Source organism: Diabrotica undecimpunctata, chromosome 7 (genome assembly GCF_040954645.1).
Source record: "Diabrotica undecimpunctata isolate CICGRU chromosome 7, icDiaUnde3, whole genome shotgun sequence".
NCBI lineage: Eukaryota > Metazoa > Arthropoda > Insecta > Coleoptera > Chrysomelidae > Diabrotica > Diabrotica undecimpunctata.
The window spans coordinates 141,373,400-141,393,652 of record NC_092809.1 but is presented as its reverse complement, the minus strand read 5'-3'; the positions used below and the strand labels follow the sequence as shown (position 1 = coordinate 141,393,652).

Below are 20,253 nucleotides of genomic sequence, written 5' to 3'. Positions count from 1 at the left end.
GGAAGAGCCAAACAAGACAACCTCCCAAGAGCTCTTCGATTGCGACTAGAAGAAATTACCGGTGTCAACGTTCAAGCTGATCCACTAAACCAAAATAAAGCCCATGAAAGATGCTAAGATTTCGAAACCAAAAACAAAACCGTTAAGCTAGGTTTAAGTGTAAAGTTTGTAACGGATTTATCTGTCTATAGAACATTCGCATGGACTGTGTGGTGACTGGTTTTGTGATCATAAAGTAGATGAATAATTTCAGTTTATTCTTGACGATAGCTTAATGTTAGTATTTATACTTTAAATATTAGGTACTTTTTATTAGCAGACATTTTTTTGTTGCTATCTTTAATTTTTTTAATAAAATTGTAATTAAACCAATTAGCATTTTTTTACTAACAAGGTACTAGTTAAAAAACAAACCACAAAAAGTTATTCGTAAACAAAATTTATTGAAGATTTAAACTTTTCAATTAGGTACATATTTATTAACAAATTAAAAACAGAAATTTTAAAGTACCTATAATTAATTTTTCGGTCCGTGGGACCCAGCCTTATAGGTTTCGAAACACGTTACAGACGAAGGGTTAAGAATTTTTTTAACCACACGTGGTGTAGATAATTATCATTGAACTTGTCCGAGTTTGAATTGCTGTCAATTCTTAATGCGTGATTATATTATAACTCAGGCGTAATATTTCGTCATGTCATTACATTTTATAACATTTAAGAATGTTGCATTGAAACATAGAGAATATGAGTCTACAGCAAGTAATGCTTAGTGACATAATTATATTGACAATCATAGTTTAGAATTATATATAAATGCGTTTATTGTTCAAGAGTGTGTAAATACGGCACTATACAAAGATTACCGAATTATTCTGTTTTATCAGTAAACCAGAAGTAGGCCCTAAGAGAATATTAAGATTTGCAAATTATGGTAAAATGCTCAAAAAATTATGCACTTTTACAAAATGACATTTTAAATTTTGGCGAGAGAGTTTTTGACAGTTTAAATTTTGGTGAATGGTATACAATGACATATTCGTCATCAGATATATAGTTCGTCCCAAACCCTTCTTTCAGTGCGTCATAGTTGATCGAATTCTCTCTAACACATTAAGCTAGAAGTGACGGAAAAAAACGTGAGTCTGTGATTATTATACATAGAACTTATCATTATTATCGTAAAGCTAATTTTACTTACGGATGGATGGATTTATTGGTTGGAGTTTAGAATACGCTAAATAGATATCCAATCAATGATGCGCATAAATATAATTTGACGCAAATTGTCTCGATCGTGATAGTACTTTCACAATGTCAACTGATAATTATTGTCATTCCAGATTAGTATTATCAGACATTTTACAGTGAAAATTTAATTTTGTTTTTATTGTCATAAAAATATTTTAAATATGCCGAGATATATCGAGAAAGAACAAAGACTAATATTAAAATTATTAAATTATTTTCAATTAGAAAAAGACAGATTACGATCCTGCAACTGTCAAATTTAACTAAAATGTCATGCAATAATTCTCGACATTCTTAAAATCCTGTATGACGTCAAAATTAGTGACGCACTGAAAGAAGGGTTTGGGACATACTGTATGTTCTCTTACATATCTCTGTACGTCATTGATGGTATATTCCTACTGTAATTTTAAAAACTAAACAGGAAACTTCATGTATTACTGGTTGCATAACAAACAGAAGTAATCATTTTAGAGATTTAAAAAATGAGAAATTATGGGAATACATGCTTGGCGGAGAAAGACGATGGATAGAGACGACTGGAGAGAAATTCTTGAGTGACTAGGACCCACGCAGGGTTTTAAAATCAGAATTATGATGATATATTAAACATTATTCCATGTAATAGAATGTTTGATTTTTAATAATAATTATTGCATTCTGTTCCAGCAAATATAAGTATATTTACTTATAATTAGGCAACCAGTTAACTACTTCCTTTGTGTGACATCTAGGGTGTAATGTCCTAACTTAATGGTAAACACTACTTCTAAACTATCATAGATTAGTCATAGACGTATAGATGTCACGATAAATACGTCATAAATAATAAATTTATGACTTAAATATTCTCTAAAATAAAATTGGAATTTATAATACAACGTTAATATATTATTTGGTTACTAAGAACGTTTATTTTTAAAACTTGTTACATCTATCGGGACTTTAACTGTCAGTTTTGTAAAGTTACCTTTTTGTCTTTTCCCAATCTATATCATAAAATACTACATATTACATTTACTTTATTTTTTAATGTCTACCATAAATTTTCAATAAAATTAAAATCTGGTGACAGGACTGATGTTTTAATGACATTTCGGCAACTATAAAGGAACCAAATACTGGATCGTTGTCCTGATAAAACCGGTAATTGTTATTGATACCTAATTTTTGATCCCTAGCGGTGATATGCATGATACTATGAATAACAAGATAGGATCTTCCCGTAGCACAAAATCGGTTGTGTTCGCGCATGCCGTCATTGGAGAGCAGAATTTGAATTCTTGTTAAAGTTAAATGGGATTTTTATGCATTCTGTGATGAAATTATTCGATTAGCAAAATAATAATATTAAAAAAAGGTTTAATAATTACAATAATCGTACACAAAAGGATATCTCCAAACTATTCATTAAAGATTATTTATTGACACATACAAAAAACTGACATTACGAACGTGCAGCTCTCCAATTACGTCACGACTTATGCGCAATATTTTATCTTCTTAATCATAGTATCATGGTGATATGTTTCCTTATTATATCCAAATTCATCTATTGGTTCATATTCCCTTCAATAAAATGCATGTTAACTACTCCTCCAGACGACATACACCCCACATCATCACGCGACCTCCACCGTGCTTTACAGTAGCTTTCATATTTTTTAATTTTAGTTCTTGATTTGGCTTTCTCCACATCGATATTTTTCCATCGGACCCAAACAAGTTTATTTTGGTTTAATCAGCAAATATTACTGAATTCCAAAAGTTCAAATCTTTGTTAATATACTTCCTGGCGAACACCAATCACTTATGCATATTTCGTTGGCTATTAAAAGGGTTATTTCTAGCAGTTCGACCATGTAGACTTGACAGGTAGTCTTTCGTAATATCCGTCTAATTGTTTTGGGTTTATATTCTTTTTCAAACTATCTTTCCACCTCATCTCGCAAATTGTATGCACTTTTTTAGGATTATTTGCTATTTCTCTGACAATCAGTCTTTCCTCACGTTCGGTAAAAATCTTATTTGCAGCTAACGTTGATTTATTTTCAACTATATTTTCATTTCGGTAACGTTCAATAATGTACTAAACTATTGATGAAGATTTATTTATCATTTTGGATATACCTCTTTGGCTTTCAATAATGGTAGTTGAGCGACCAATTCTTACATAATTTTGATATTTGCCGATTAGATACTTTGAAATGTCAAATTAAACATAAAAATAACTGCAATATGAATTTAATGCAACGCCTAATTCGCAAATTTTAAATGGATAAGTTATGTACCTAATGCTTCATCTTATCTGCATCATTTTAGCTGTGACATCAAAATCATACCATTTTTAAAAGGTCTAATGGCTTCGAGACTGAACCAGCCATGCAGCTTTTTGCCGGTGACTTTTCTTCGCATAATGTAAAGAACCGCACTTTTGCCAGGCTGTCGCACTGACACAAAATGTGCTCTGCTATTTATTCCTCTAGGTGACAGAATATGCATCCAATCGCATCAGATTCAATTGCCTATTCAGCTTACAATCTCCTGTTAGCAGACCTGATATGGCTTTGACTGTTTTTCTGCCTTTGCTTATTAGGTCTGTTGTAAATTTTGAAGACGCTTCTATAAAGAACTGTTTCACCTGTCTTTTGTCCTGGTGTTTTTGTTGCTTTGTTCTTGTCGCCGTTCTTGTTACTGCAACGTTGCAGAAGTGTTCCGATCCAATAAATGGCATTAATGAGCCTTGTTTGGCCATTTCATCTGCTTTTTCATTGTCCTTATGATCCGCGTGCCCTGGCACCCAGAATTGTCACAGAATTGAGTGCCTTAAGTTCTTTCTGGCTATCTGTGACGATGATAATTGACCGGAGCATTCTTGAGGGAGTCCCTCAAAAAATTATCCTCAGTTGTACAAATGTTCTGTACTAAAATATGAAATGATTCCATCTTTTGAAATAACCTTTGGAGTCTTCTATGCCAGCCATTATAACAGCACAGCCAGCACAGCCATTATAACAGATGATATCGAATATGCTATACCTACGTTTTGCAGCGTATTAAGTGGAGAAGCTATTGTAATTCTAAAAGTACTTGATTTTTGTCAGAAATATACATATACTAATCTTCGGTTTGTCCCATATTCATTATCAGTACTCTAAGGTATAAAACAAGTCTATTCAACTCATAAAATCATCCAAAATATAAAATCTAAACTAGATTACTTGCAAAACAAAAATATAAACATCCACTTCTTCTGGATATCATCACATATGGGTATTTCAAGTAATGATAGTAGCGGATAAAGCAACCTCAGATGAAAGCATTGGTATTATCAAAAAAATTCCAGTTACTGATATGTTCCTTAATGTCAAACAGTACTGTACACAAGTTTGGCAGTGTTGTTGGGATTCGAATACCTCAAATTTTAAAGTGATTAAACCTTCTATCGGTGTCGGCTTCCAGAAAAAAAGAAGAGAACAGGTGGTTATAAATCGTCTACGAATTAGTCATACAAAATTAAACCCATAAACAGCTACCAACAAAATGCTCATACTGTAGATGCCAAAAAACAGTCCAGCATACACTTGCTGAATGTTCACTTTACTCATATGAATGAAGCATCAACAACATTTCTGAAGAACCAAGTCAGCTTAATAATATAACTAAATTGTAACTGTAACTGTAAATTGTAACTTATCCAGCTGTAACTTATCCAATATAATTAAATATTTTAATGTCATAATTTATTTAATGATAAATTTTTATGTTAACCTTATATTATGTACACAAACATATCTATTGTATTCCTTAAACACCCGCTAATATACGCAATCTTTTACGGTTGATGCGGATTTTTGTAAATAAAAAAACCTCTGGAGTCCAACAAAAATGTTTGATTCGTATATGATAGGATCGGTGTGCAATTAAAACAATCAAGTAGGGAATTTTCAAAAACCTTTATTTTATTCGGTTCAGTATAGAAAGTAGGAAGAAAACTGCAAAATTATTACATCTCTTACAAAATATTGACTCCAAAATTAGGGACATTACCTACTCAAATTCTACGTTTAGAAAGTATCTTACATACAAAAGTAGCTTTTGTTCTTCGGCTTCAATTTTACAAACTCTAATTCAAGCAGGAGAGTCTTGGCGAAATATTTATCTTTAAGTATCTTAGCCTAACTTGTACATACAGTTTTTATATAATGGAGTAAGCCGCACGTATGCTATTGATCGTGATAAAAGTGTGACCCGTAAAAGGAACATATTCACTCATGAGGTATCATTCAAGCTGTTAAGATCCTAAATGAAATGTTTAAAAAACTATGCCTAGATATTATTCTAATTATCTTTTTTTAAAGCATCTGAGTATTATTAATATCGCTTTAGAAATAAAGAAACTAATGTTTCGATTCCTACATTTTGTAAACAACTTGATACAACACAATGGAAAAAACTTAATTCAACTTTGAATTGATCGTATCTCCTGACCATAAGATACGTTTTCGAATTATGAGTTCTTACATCGTTTCATAACCGAGGACACCGTAACTATTATTCTTTCAACACCAAAGAAGAAAGGTTTTCGGCCATAACTTATTCCGCAACTTATTTATTGCTGAACACCTTAGAAAGAAAAAAAAGTATGTAACACAAGAACTCTCCTCGCCGATGTTATGCAGAGGAGAAGGATTGGTGTACTTTGTGTACAGGAAACATGTTGGAAAGGTAATAAGTCGAGAGATCTTGGAGATGTAAGTTAGTTAATATATAATTCGAATAATATATAATATTCCAACAGTCACGGCAGAAATGGAGTAGGTATTATTTTGAACAACGAATGGAAGGAACATCTTGTAAGGATAACCAGAAGAAGTGATAGAATAATGGGTGTCCAACTGAATACAGGCAATACCAACGTGAACATCATATGTGCCTACGCCCCACAGGTATGGTGTGAAGAAAAGGAAACTGAAGAATTTTGGAAGGCTCTTGATTGCGAGATGCTCGAGATTCCATTAGACGAAAAGTGTTTTATTGGAGTTGATTTGAATGGATATGCTGGTAGAGAAAGAGCGAGAATAGAAATAGTTCATGGAGGTTTGAGGATGAGAATAAGAAATGATCAAGGAAATAGTGTGATTGACTTTGCAGTGGCATTTAATTTGGCTGTCATGCTGTTACTTTTTTTATGAAGACTGAAGACCAGTATGTTCGTGCGTTCGTGTATAGTAGCGGGGGAAGGGAAAGTCAGATAGATTTGTAGAAGTCAGCTAAAAGAGGTTACCAACTCTAAAGTGTTAAAGGGTGAGTGTGTAGCCTGTCAACACCGTCCGGTGTTAGTGGATACGGAGATAAAGGTGAGGCGAAAAGGAAAGCAAGTAGTACACCAGAAAATAAAGTGGTGGAAGTTAAAGGATATTGTTAACGGATTTGTCTATAATCTTTAAGAGTAGAGTTCTGAAAGAGCTTGAGGAAAAGTATACGGTAAATGACTGGTGGGAAGTTAACAGTAAAGTTGTGGTGCGAATGGCAGAGGAAGTGCTAGGAAAAACATCTGGTAAAGGGTCAACTAGACACAAAGAAACTTTGTGGTGAAACGACGAAATTCAATAAAAGAGAGAAAGATAAGGATATATACAAGTTAGCAAAGACGGACGCAAAACGTGCTGTAGGTACTGCTGAGAAAAGATCTTCTGCACGGCTGTATGAAGAGTTGGAAACACCCGAGGGGATGAAAAGGTTATTCAGTATTGCCAAAGCAAGGGACAAGTCATCAAAGGACTTGACCCACATGCGGCAGATTAAGAGGACGGATGGAAGAGAGTTAAGAACCGATGTTGAAATAAAGCAAATATAGTATAGAGACAGAGGATATGGGATCCCAAATGAGAATGTAATTGGAAGGTTCTAGGAGAGAAAGGGGTCTATTTACAGACCTTGAGAAGACGTACGATACAGTTCCTAGACAAGAGCTATGGAGATGTTTGAGAGAGAAATGGGTTCCTGAGAAGTATGTAAGGCTCGTGAAGGATATGTATAAAGGAGCTTACACCAAAGTAAGGACTACTGTCGGATTGACCGAAAGTTTTCCAGTGACAGTTGGTTTACATCAAGGCGATTCATTGAGTCCTTCTCTGTTTAATCTTGTTATGGATGTACTGTATGGATGTAATGTGTATCTGGGCCACATACTTCGAAACGATAAATACTCTTTTCTACTCGTTTTCATTCAATGAAGAGTAGAAGGAGTAGAGGCTTGGGAAGAAAGAAGAAACCTTGGCTGAGGAATATTATGCTCTTTGCTAATGATATCGTGTTAGTAGAGGAGAATGTTGGATAAATTGGAGTGTAGAGTATATGTGGTTGGGAGGAAGAGGAATGGTTGGGGACATGGAGTTGCTTGGAGAAAAACTAGGACGAGTAGAAGAATTTAGATATCTTGGCTCCTAGATAATGGAAAATGGGACATTACATCGAGAAATTGCCCACAGGATACAGGCTGGTTGGTTTAACTGGAAGCGAATGAGTGGGGTACTTTGTGATCGAAAAATCGGGGAAGGGCTGAAAGGAAAGACATGCAAGAGTGTGGTGAGACCTGCGTTGTTGTACGGCGGTGATGTTTGGCCTGTAAAGGAAAGTCCGGAAAAGAAGATAAAGGTAGCTGAAGTGAAAATGTTCCGGTCCATATTTAAGTAAGACTAGAAAGGACAAGATCAGAAATGACTTGGTTAGCAAAAGAGCCATGGTAACTACAGTCTCAAAAAAGGTTCAAGAACAAAGACTGCAATGGTTTGGTCATGTCAGACGTAGAGATGAAAACTATATGGGGTGAAGGATAGACTGTTAAAAGTTGATGGAAGAAGTGGTAGAGGAAAACCGAGGAGAAGATGAAAGGACTATGTGAAAGAGGACTTGAGAGAAAAAGGTTTAGGTGAAAAAGACACGATGGACAGAAATAAGTGACGACGAAGAATAAGGAACAGTGACCCATGAAAAGGGAAAAGCTGACGAAAAAGAAGAACAACAATGAAAGATGTATTGATAGTTTAACCACAAGAAATCTTAGTACGGGAGATCTAGTCTTAGTGTGCTTGGAATAAAAATGAAAGATGTAATAAAAGTTATGACTTACTCAATGCGAAAAATGAAAAAGAGAAGATTTTTTTTGCCTTAGGTTCAAGACCTATTTAGCCAGACAATTGGTAAAATCAGTTGTATCTCTATAAAATATTAAAAGGAAATGGTTAAAGACTGGAAAAACTTCAAAAGAATCGTTACACTGTAACACCAAGTTTTTTAAAAATGGTTAAGTAAATCATAATAATCATAATCATAATAATTTGTTAAAATAGCAACAAAATCAAAGTGAAACAACCTAATACGGTAAAGAAAAACCTGCTTTTTATAAATTATGCTGTTTAATCAGTGCGTAATTCGCCCTACTCCTCAGATTTTAGTTTCAAGTATTTCCAAACTAGAAAAAAAGTTCGACGATAAGGAATTTTGATACAATTCCAAGTTAATTGTCGTTGTAAATAGTAGTTCTGTAAATCACGTAGTTATCGAACAAAAAGTGTTGCATAACTGTAAGAGTTTTTTGGTTACGACCTCTAAATAGCTCGGAGTCTTATAATCACGTACAGCTTTCAGCTTTCTATATTTACACAGGCAAAATATTATGTGAAACAACCCCACGAGCAAATACATTCCTTGTAAAGTTATCAATAGCCTACCAATAAAAATGAGGCTATGGCATATATATCTATTTTACATTAATGTTTTGATTGCAAATTCATCATTGTACTAACAGTAAGTAGCAAAATTTACACAAATATATTAAAAATAAAAACAAGTAAGTAGTAATGTAGCGTTTGTTCAGAATTCATGAAGAACAAGTACGGTCGTTTGAAATTTTTTTGATGTCCTAATTTCGTGGCGTACTGCATCACGGTGAGCGAATTGATAAATTCTACATGGGTGCTGATACATAGATTACAAATCCATCAAAATGGGGATAATGACTCACAACCAGACCTCAAAATACTATTTTAAACCAGCGGTCCTAAAAAATTTGAAAGATCTCGAATAGGAGTTGGTTATGAGAATGCTATTACTCGTTTTCTTTTGCACGTGACTGTAAGAATTAGTTTTCTTGTTATTAATGTTTTCTTGGAAATTTCTAGGGAATTAACGGTACCCCTTAAGAATATAATCATTTTTATTTTTTTTTTAGCATTTTGTTGTTCTGGATTCAACAATAGTATTTTTTAATACTTTGTTCAACTCTTTGTTTGTTTCCACTACTAGGAGTAAGAGTACTTATTAAGACACCTTAAACGGTACAAGAAAAATTTGTTCCATTACATCTTTGGGATAAATTATTTCACCAAATTTTCTCTTTTTTGGGATCATAATGTTGAAAGATCGTTATTATTACGAAATAGTAATCATAAATTGTTTTTAATGACTTCGTTCATATGTTATTTGTTTTTCAAAAGAAAAAATATGCACACAGATTTTGAATAATTTGTAACAATAACTGTTGAAAACAAAAGAAATTACTTCCGAAACTGGAAAATACTAGATTTTAAGAATAGAAAATCATAATTACAATTAGCCTAATATCCCACTGCAGGATCACTACGTTCATAACATAGTTAATCAAACTGACATTTTTACGTACATTTAAAATTAGAATACATTTATAATATGTTGCCAGTCAAAAATTGGCCGTCAATATTTTTAATTCAATTAATAGTAATTAATTTTTTAATTTAATTTTAATTTAAAAAAATTTATTTTGTTCATTTATTTTTTTAAATATGAAGTTTTCCTGAGAAAAAATAGTCGACAATTACGGTTGCCAGCTGTTAATAACGCGAGGTATCAAAGATAAAATAAAAGATAAAATAAAAGAAGATCAGTAGTGTGAGTTTTTAAAGCATGCGTCGATAGATATATAATAATATACATATTATCACTTGTCGAACCAGTGCCTTACTCTATTTTACTTTATCTTTGATACCTCGCGTTTTTAACAGCTGGCAATCCTAATTTTCGACCATTTTTTTCAGGCAACCAGGCAATATTAAGAAAAAAAAATAGATTTAATTTGATATAAAAAACATACTTTAATAACTTCTAAAAGGAAAAAAAGAAAGTTATTAAAAGGAAAATACCAGTATTGGTAAGTCAGTAACATATAGAGAATACATCATTTATGTTTTTTAAATAACAAACATATAAAATCGGAATTTGGTGTTTATTGAAGGTAAACTAAATACACGATCAAATACTTACCATGTCGTGATAGTATTATGAGGTTTTTTTCCTGGTTTTTCCCTCATAATTTACTATGGAATCACTAACAGGAGAATTTTACTGTCATCATGACATGTATTTGTCTTTTTAAAGACGAATTACATGTTATGATCTTTTCTGACGGATATTCTCAAGTTAAAGTTGATTTCATTTAATCGAATGAACTATCTTATAAGTAAAGTCGTCCCAGGAACGCAACTCAACAATATTGGCAATATCATTTTAAAGTCGTCTACTTTAAAATGTATAATGTATGTCTGAATTGTCAATATAGATGAGTCAGATAAAATTAAATTATTAGAAGAATTTTTCACTAAGTAACAAAAAACAAAATTTGTTTAATTTACTAATGTTTGTATTTTGAGAACGATTTCCGAAGTGGAAATTGAAACGTCAATAAACGTATTTTAACCTTTAATTGTGGGTTATTCCCGTTTAAATAGTAATTAATTTAAAATGCGACAAGAAAATAGCTTCAGAACAATACTATTGTTTTATTTTGGTGTACAATGTTGCCAATTTAAAACATTAATGTAGTATGTTCACTAAACTATTTTACGTGTCATATCTGTTAAAACTTAAATATATCACAGAATCTTGCTTTAATTATTGAGTAATGTACAATGCATCTAATTTTGCGGGCAACATTAATTTTTGTGCATTTTCAACTTAAACGTTTTTTCGCAGTGATTACTAGAAATGACAGATTTCTTCACTTTCAGAAAGTGGGAAGATTGTGAAGACATTAGTTGGACTTGTCGGTTTGTATCGAAATCAGCTCGAACGGCTGGCGAGGTAGAGATACCAAAATAGGTTATATCACCAGGTACCACTACCAAACTTTGTAATTAGATTGTAATATTGTAAATATTTCTAAAAAATCTAAATTATTAAATTTCAACTTCATTCAATCAATAAAATCTGTACCATTAATATGTACGTAATTTTAAAATCAAAAATTATTTTATTGTATGCAATATTCTCTTTACTATTTTTCCGAGCCACAAAAAAGATTCAAAAACTTATAAGATACTGTTTGATAAATTTCGAGTTGGCACAATATCTTTTTTGAGCTGTCTAGGTTTTGAATCGAAATTGATAACATAATTTTGATGAAAATGTTCACTGCATATAAGTGCCTTATTGAAACAGATTGTTTTTCCAACTACACTAATCCATTTGTTGCGTAATTCTTCCGACTTAGAAAATGTATACTTATAGAAAATCTGCTTTTTTAAATATTATTCAAGAATACCAATTGTTCATTTATGCTGTGAAGCACCCAGGGGGGGGGGGTTTGGGGGTTAACCCCCCCCCACCCCAGGGCATATAAAGTAAACAATATATAAATAATAGTAGGAAAATGTAACTTGTCTTTCACACATAATACAAAAAATCCAAAACGCTGATTGAATAATTAAATTACCACTTTAAATATGTAGAAAACGTGGTTTGAAAAATCTCCGACAATGGTTTGGGATGACCTCAGCGGAGCTGTTTCGCAGAGCAGTCAACAAAACCATGATAGCCTTGATGATCGCCAACATCCGGACCGGATAAGGCACTGAAGAAGAAGAAGAAATATGTAGAACACAATAATTATTGTATTATTGTATAAATACACAATAATTAATAATATTTTTCATTATATTTAGATATCGATACCTAATATTAGGCTTATGAAAAAGTAGACAGAACGAGTCTGTTGCGAGTAGCATGCGCCTACAGGACTGTATCTGCGGCGGCCTTGTGGACTATCACGGGTTGTGTTCCTCTGCATGTGTTAGCAGTAGAAAAGAAACATCTCTATGGGAGAAGGAAGCATTTGACAACAGCTATAAAAAAAAGAAGAAAGGGAAAGATCAATCGAAAGATGGCAAGCAGAGTGGAACAACAAGGAAGATGTTGCTCAGTGGACAAAGATGCTGATCCCGAGTCTAAGGGACTAGGTAGATTGTCTGTTTTAGGGCGTATCTTCATAGGTTCAGAAAGACAGATACAGATAAATGCCTATACTGCGAATATTCCGACATTGTTACTCACACAATGTTGGAGTGTAATAGATGTACAGTGGAGAGAAACAGAATGTATAAAGAAATAGGTATGAACCATGTGACTGTAAGAGAGATGATCGTGAAGATGACGGGAAATACGGAGGGATGGAATAGTGTTCACAATTACATCCGAGCAGTCATTAAAAAGAAAGAAGAGAAACACCAACCGAGCTAACGACAGAGATAATATCTAATTACTATTTTAATGGGAATGAGTTGCAATTGAAGGTTAAAATAAGTTTATTGACGTTTGAATTTTTGATCTTTGATCTTGCACTGATAATTTGTTTATACTCCAACAATTAATAGAAAAAAGAATAGCGGTTGGTACCGAAGTACATCTAGCCTTTATCGACCTAGAAAAGATTCAAGACTTAAATTGTGGCAAGCTTAATAACAACTCGACATTAGTCCATACCTTTTAGGAATAACCACAGAAGTATACAGGGATAACACTACTCACCTAAAAATCGGATATAGACTATCAGAGCCAATAAAAGTAACTAAAGGACTAAAACAAGGATGCAGTATGTCACCCTTACTGTTTAATTTATATATTGAGGAAGCCCTCCAAAATTGGAAAAACCGCTGCCAGGGAATGGGAATCCCCATAGAAAATGACGTACTGTTCTCCTTGAACTTTGCGTATGACCAAGTCATCCTAGCTCAAGATTCTTATGATCTAGAATTTATGATAAAGCGTCTATAGAGAGAATATTTAAAATGGGAGTTACAAGTCAGCATGAAACAGAATATTTACTTAGTTATCAATTCAGATGCAAGGTTTGAAGTGTTGATAGACGAGGACGTGGAAATCAAACAAGTGGAAAATTTTAAATATTTAGGTCCACTCATTGCTAAGAACGGCTTGGAAGAAACCGAAATTAAACACGAATTAATCAGGGACGTAAAATTATAGGATGTCTGAACTCCTTATGGTGGGATCACAACATTTCCAAAAGGAACAAAAAAAGAATACGGCAAACCATGGTTGAATCAGTTCTTTGTTATGTCTCTGAAGTATGGACAATTAATGCAGACCTGAAGAGAAATTGTTGGCAGTTGAAATGGATTATTTGAGAAGTGCTAGAACATCAAGGCAGGAAAGGAAGACCAACGAATCTATAGGAAATAACATGAATGCTATAGAAACGGTCATTGACAGAATAGAAAGAAGAGGTTCAAAATGGTTTGGGCATCTATTAAGAATGCCTGACGAACGTTGGCCCCAAAAACTTCACAAATGGAAGCCCCTGGAAGAAGAAAAAGAGGCACCAAAAGAGCACCGCTATCTTTAGTACTTTAAATTAAACTAAAACCCAAATTTTAGGGACTCAAAATAGAGGTAGCATAAAAAAATTTCAAAACCCCCCCTAAGACAAATTCTGGGTGCGCCACTGCATTTATGGAATGATCCATTTTCATATACACTTGATTGCTCTTATCCACAAACGCAACACTTCTTTACCATTTTCAAATTCAGTTTTCCATCTTTTTTCTCTGTCGCACTTGTGGACAGGTTTAGATTTCAGCACGCAGTCTAGGTATTATATGTCTATAATTCAGAGATATGTAAGAGGGACTGCTTTGCGTCAGTTTTTTCTGTCGCACTGGGAGAACGCGACTGTATGCAGCAGTCAGCTGTATCATATACGAAGGATGGAACATATTGTTATTTTTATATATAGCTGATAGACGACGGAACTTACGTCACATTACTAGCTACGATGTCCGACGTGAATTTGACAGATGATTAATTATTTCCTGATAGTTTAATGTTAAACAGGTAACATTATGTGTTAAGTCAATAATTTAATGTATTTTTTTTGGCAAATGAATAAATTCGTTAAATTTTTAATATTTTGCATCCAGTCACATCAGAGGCGTGCGATGCGCAACTACGTACCTGTAAAATATATGTTTTATATGTTTTTATGTTTTAAAAATAATAATTTTTTAATTTTACAATGTTACTTGTCATTATAACTTTTATTCAAATGTAAATAACAATGAAAATAAATAATTATTGTACATATATATGTACCAAAAGAATTTTTTTCCTATACCACTGACATTCCGGAAACAAGGTCGGCCATTGTTACTAGCTACTTTGGACGCAAGTATTTATTCATAGGCTCCATCCTTAGTGTATTACATCGATGGTATTATATGTCTATATATAAATCACAGACATATGATACAATATAGACTGATCTTTGCAATACCAGCCCGTTCCCCAGTGCAACAGAGAAAACTGACGGAAAGCAGTCCTAAACCTGGTAAATTAGAAAGAGGTACAGGGACTGCTTTGAGTCAGTTTTCAAGTCATAAATCACTTCCTACTAAACCACAAAAATAAAAATACAGCATTGATTTTGTATGTTTTAAATAAAAATACAATTTATTCTAATAAGTCGGTAAGTACAAACATATAAACGGTATACAAACAAATAAAAACCTTTTAATATAGATTTACAGTACAAAAAAAACAAATCTTTAAAACCTAACCTAAAAATATTTCGAACAATTCTTACAACTGGTAGTACATTGACGATTTGCAAGAAAGAATACTGCAATGATTTGTTTTAAAAAATAATTCTTTAATAGATTTAATATCAGTTTCTTAAAATTAGTGTCTTAATTCTAATAGTCTTTTAACGTAAAAAATCAACAACCTAGCGTCTTCATAAGACTTGTTTACACAGTTTGCCGGAGGGCGTAGTGTATATAGTAAAATTTGCATTTTCTTAGTGCCGCAATAGATATTTCCAAATTTTGTAAATAAAAAATTGATCGATAGTTTTGATAATTTATAAACGAGTATTCAAGTAAACTAATTCACGAAATATTACATGACAATTACGTAAAATGCATGTAGAATTTGTATTTTAGTATAGCGTAGAACCTATTGGGGTAGTAAAAGAAAATTTTTTAATAATAATTAAAACAGTCAAGGTAAATCGTTGTAAATTATTGTTTATGCTACAGAACTACGCGATTCCCGAATCTAACCAAAAAAAGTTAGATCAACGTCAAAAGATGGTATAAATTGTTTGTAAGCGAAGTTGCGGTGCCCAGTTGGTGATTTGTTATTATGTAATTTGAAACCATAGAGTAGGTTAGTTATAACGCAGCTCGACAAATTTAAATAGTTATGAAGAATAAAGCATTCAATGTTTTTGTAAATGCGTTTCAACTATTTTAAATCACAAAGCAGCATTTAAGGGAGGAAAATCTGCCTCTGCCTTTCAGCGATTTTAGATCAAAAAGCACCATTTCATGTAAAATTTGAGCGCAGTTAAGTAGAAACTCACACAGAATGTGAAAAGTACCGTTTCAGATAGAAAAATCAACTCATTTACATAATAATCAGGTAATAATTTAAAGAAAACTCTTCATAAAAACATCTTGTAAACTTTGAGGGCAATTAAGTTAAAATTCACATAAAATGTTATTGTAATTGCCCTTCAACTATTTTATATCAAAAAGCAGCATTTAAGAGAGGAAATTCAATTTATTTACGTAATAATCACGTAATAATTTAAAGCTCGACTATCATATACAATTTGGGTAAAATTAAGTTGGAATTCGCATAGAATGTTATTGTATGTATATGCCTTTCAGCGATCTTAGATCAAAGAACACCACTTCAGAGAGGAACGTCAACTTAATTACACAATAATCACGTAATAATTTAAAGTAAGCGCGTAGAAAACTCGAAAATGAAAATGAAACTTGAAATTCACATAACATGTTTTTGTAAATGCCTTTCAACTATTTTAAGCCAAAAAGCAGCATTTAAGAGAGGAAAATTAATTTATTTATGTAATAATCGCGTAATAATTTAAAGAAAACTCGAATACCATGTAAAATTTGGATAAAATTAAGTTTCAATTCACATAGAATATTATTGTAAACGCCTTTCAGCGATTTTAGATAAAAAAAACATTTCAGGGAGAAAAATAAACTTATTTATATTGAAATCACGTAATGATTTAGAGAAAACTCCAATATTATGTACAGTTTGGACGCAATTAAGTGGGAATTCACAGAGAATGCTATTGTAAATGCTTTTCAGTGATTTTAGATCAGAAAGCAACATTTCAGAGGAAAGTCAACTTATTTACATAATGATCACATAATAATTTAAAAAGAACTCGTAAGGAACTCGAAAATTATGTACAATTTGAGAGAAGTTAAGTTGGAATTTACATAGAACAATATTGTAAATGCCTTTCAGCGACTGAAGGTCAAAAAGCACCATTTAAGGGAAAAAAATAATCTTATTTACATAATAATCTGGTCATAATTTAAAGAGAACTCAAAAATAATTAAAATTTGGACGGAATTAAGTCGGAATTCACATATAATGATATTGTAAATGCCTTTTAACTGTTTTAAATCAACAAGCAGCATTTAAGAGAGGAAAATCAATTTATTTACGTAATTATCACGTAATAATTTAAAAGAAAAATAAAATTTGGGGCAATTAAGTTGGAATTCACATAGAATGATATTGTAAATGCTTTTAGGTGATTTTAGATCAAAAAGCACTATTTCATAGAAGAAAATCAACTTATTAACATAATCACGTAATCATTTATAGCAAACTAACGAAAACATGTACAATTTGGTCGCCACTAAGTTGAAATTGACATAAAATGTTAACGTGAATGTCTTTCAGGGATTTTAGATTCAAGATAGAAAAAGCACCATTTCAGGAAGAGAAATTAACTTATTTACATAATAATCACATAATACTTTAAAGAAAACTCGAATATCGTGTATAGTTTGGGCATCATTTTGTGAGGGATAGTTAACTTACTTAGGTTATTATCACGACATAATTTAAAGAATATAACATAAAGAATAATATGATAATCACGAAAAATTGGAGCACAATTAAGTGGAATTTGCGTAAAATGTTGACGTAAATGTTTTTCACGAAGTACCAGCATTTAGGAGAGGATAATTCAACATATTTTCGTAATAATCACGTCGTCATTTATCGAGGACCACTTTTAAATCTTAACGTGCAAAGTTTCAACAAAAATACTTTAAAAATTAGCTTAAAATCACATAAAATTTATAAAATTCACGTAGCAACTTATCGTACACATATTTCAGCAATTTATACGTAAAAACCTCCTATTACTTTACACGTAAAACCACTGCAGTCTCCTTACTTAAAATATTTGTTTAAAGTAGTTTAATAAGACGGACTTCTACATTTAGCAAAATCAACTAAAAAGCTATCCAAAATCAGCGTTTTATTACAAAATTTGAAAACATCATTAAGTCACCGCTTTAATTAATTAATTACAATGGGTGGTCAAACTATTAGAGCCACTTGGTAAAATTAACTCTTTTGTAACTCAAATGTTTTGTTGTGGCCGTGTTCTCACACTCACTTTACAAGGTATTCCTAATTTTTAGGATGTTTAATATATTCCTTTAAAATATTGGAAACATCCTTGAAGAAGAATGCAAATTTGGTATTTCTGCACCTATTAATTGCATTTTATCTTGTAGCTCCAATAATCTAATCGCCCACTGTATATTGAAATATTAACCTAATTAAGATACGGTTTTGCTTATAAATTATTGTATGACTGATTCTGCGTTTTACATCCTTTCGCTACATCACAATTAAATCTCACTAATTGAACACTCTATTACGCCTAATGTGATCATCAACTAAGCGGTTCAATATTTACAAAGACCCAAGAATATAAAGGAGTCAGCTTCTTGGTAATTAGCTTGAATTTTAAACTGTTCAATCCGTCTTTGTCGTATTTTTGTTGGCCTTGTTTAAGGATCTCGTACCTACAAATAGAGAAGATTAATCGATGGATGCTACTAATATTTGATGAGTATTGATTTTAAAAACAAAGTACAATAAACAGTTACCTAAATTTTCATAAAAAATTTCATTTAAAATACTGTTTGCCCTTTATGTGTTTATTGTTTGCTGGAAGGCTGTATAAAGACAGCGAAGGGCTATTTAAGGGCTGAATAGTGTTCTATCTTCGTCGCAAATTGTGAAAGAAATCCACTCATTGTTGAATTAAAAGATTTCTATGAGTTAAATGTATTTTGAACCTTACTAAAACCATTTTCAGTTGCAGCTGGATAGGTTGCATTCAAGTGGTATTCGTTAAGGACACGAAATACGAGGCTGGTTTGATAAGTACTTAGTTTACAAAAGAAATAGAAAAATTTCGGAAAAGTGGCGATTTATTTTTCAACACAGCCTCCTTTTAGCTTGATACGCTAGACCCAGTAATGTTCAACTTCTTTAACCCACCTGAAAAATACATTTTACGGGGTATGCAAAGTAGGCCCCCTGGCAGTGATGACCTCATTCGATTCAAATTTCTGCCCAGCGAGTCACTTTTTCAACTTTGGAAACAAAAAAAAGTCGGAGCCAAATCTGGAGAATACGGTGGATAGGGCAGCATTTCGTAGCCCAATTCGAAACACTTTTTTCTTGGACAAATGGGGCCGTTTTTCTCAAATAATTAGGCATCTAATTGGCCCAATAATTTGGCGTAACAGACTCCTTTGACCATTTTGCCCTTCTCCAGGTAGTCGATGTAGATAATACCTTGTGAATTCCAGAAAACGGTGGCCATCATCTTTCCGGCTGATAGGACAGTCCTCGCCTTATTCAGAACAAGTTCGCTGGATGGGGTCCACAGTTTCCATTGTTCCTTGGTCTCTGGTGTGTACCAGTGGATTCATGTTTCGTCGACGGTCACGAAACGACGCAGAAACTCCTTCGAATTGCGCCTAAACAGCGTCAAACATTGCTCTGAAATGATCTCACGGTTGTGCTTGTTATCTGGAGTGAGCAAACGCCGCACTCATCGCGCCGACAGCTTTCTCATTCCCAAAGTTTCATGCAGGATATTACCCAAGCGGTCTTTGGAAGATTTGAGATCCGTTCGCTCCCTGGTAGCCGTTTTCGGAGACACCTGGGCGTGGCCATTAAAAACCTACGTGCAGCTACGTTAAAAATCATGAAACCAATTTTTGATGGTCTCCATCGAACGAAAAGAGTCCGACGAACGAAAACAATACTACGAGTCCAATTCGACTGAGATTTTAACATTAGCAATCCACGAGAATATACTAGACTACTACACGGTAGTAAATTTCTCCTGCGATGGTGGCGCCATCGGGCGGCGAGTCTAAGCACTTATCGAACCGCGGTGGTATATGATTGGAGAGATATATAAGATATATGGTTAGTTTGGTGATCACGAATCTTCGCCATTTCTGTATAAAGGTTCTTATTTAAATATTTTTTTATAATAGATATAAGGATCGATAAAACACATTCGCTATAGGTTATCGATGTAGCAGCACTTTGTCGGTTGAAAAATTTCAACATAAATATGACAATTAACGTCTATGCTCGGACATTGAGCCCAGAACTAAATGATGTGGATGCAGAAATAATCAAATATCTAAGGAGCTACCATACTCAGTAAGAATGTATTTCCATTATATCCCTCTTAATATTTTTTTAAGATAATTTTCAAGTTGCAGCTGAATCTTCTTCTTCTTCTTCTGGTTCCTATCCGTTTCGGATGTTGGAAATCATATTGGCAATCATGAC

General features: G+C 32.9%; 1 protein-coding gene across 2 annotated transcripts in view; it reads right to left on the bottom strand.

Annotated features, from left to right (window-relative positions):
• Positions 1–5,196: 5,196 nt before the first annotated feature.
• The window catches only part of LOC140445926 (beta-1,4-N-acetylgalactosaminyltransferase bre-4-like), a 129,629-nt gene continuing 114,572 nt past the window's right edge, over positions 5,197–20,253 (bottom strand). For both annotated transcript variants that reach the window (XM_072538371.1, XM_072538370.1), the window contains exon 6: positions 5,197–18,455. In XM_072538371.1, the coding sequence (XP_072394472.1) occupies positions 18,323–18,455 (133 nt within the window). In that variant the 3' untranslated portion in view covers positions 5,197–18,322. The remainder of the gene's footprint in view (positions 18,456–20,253) is intronic.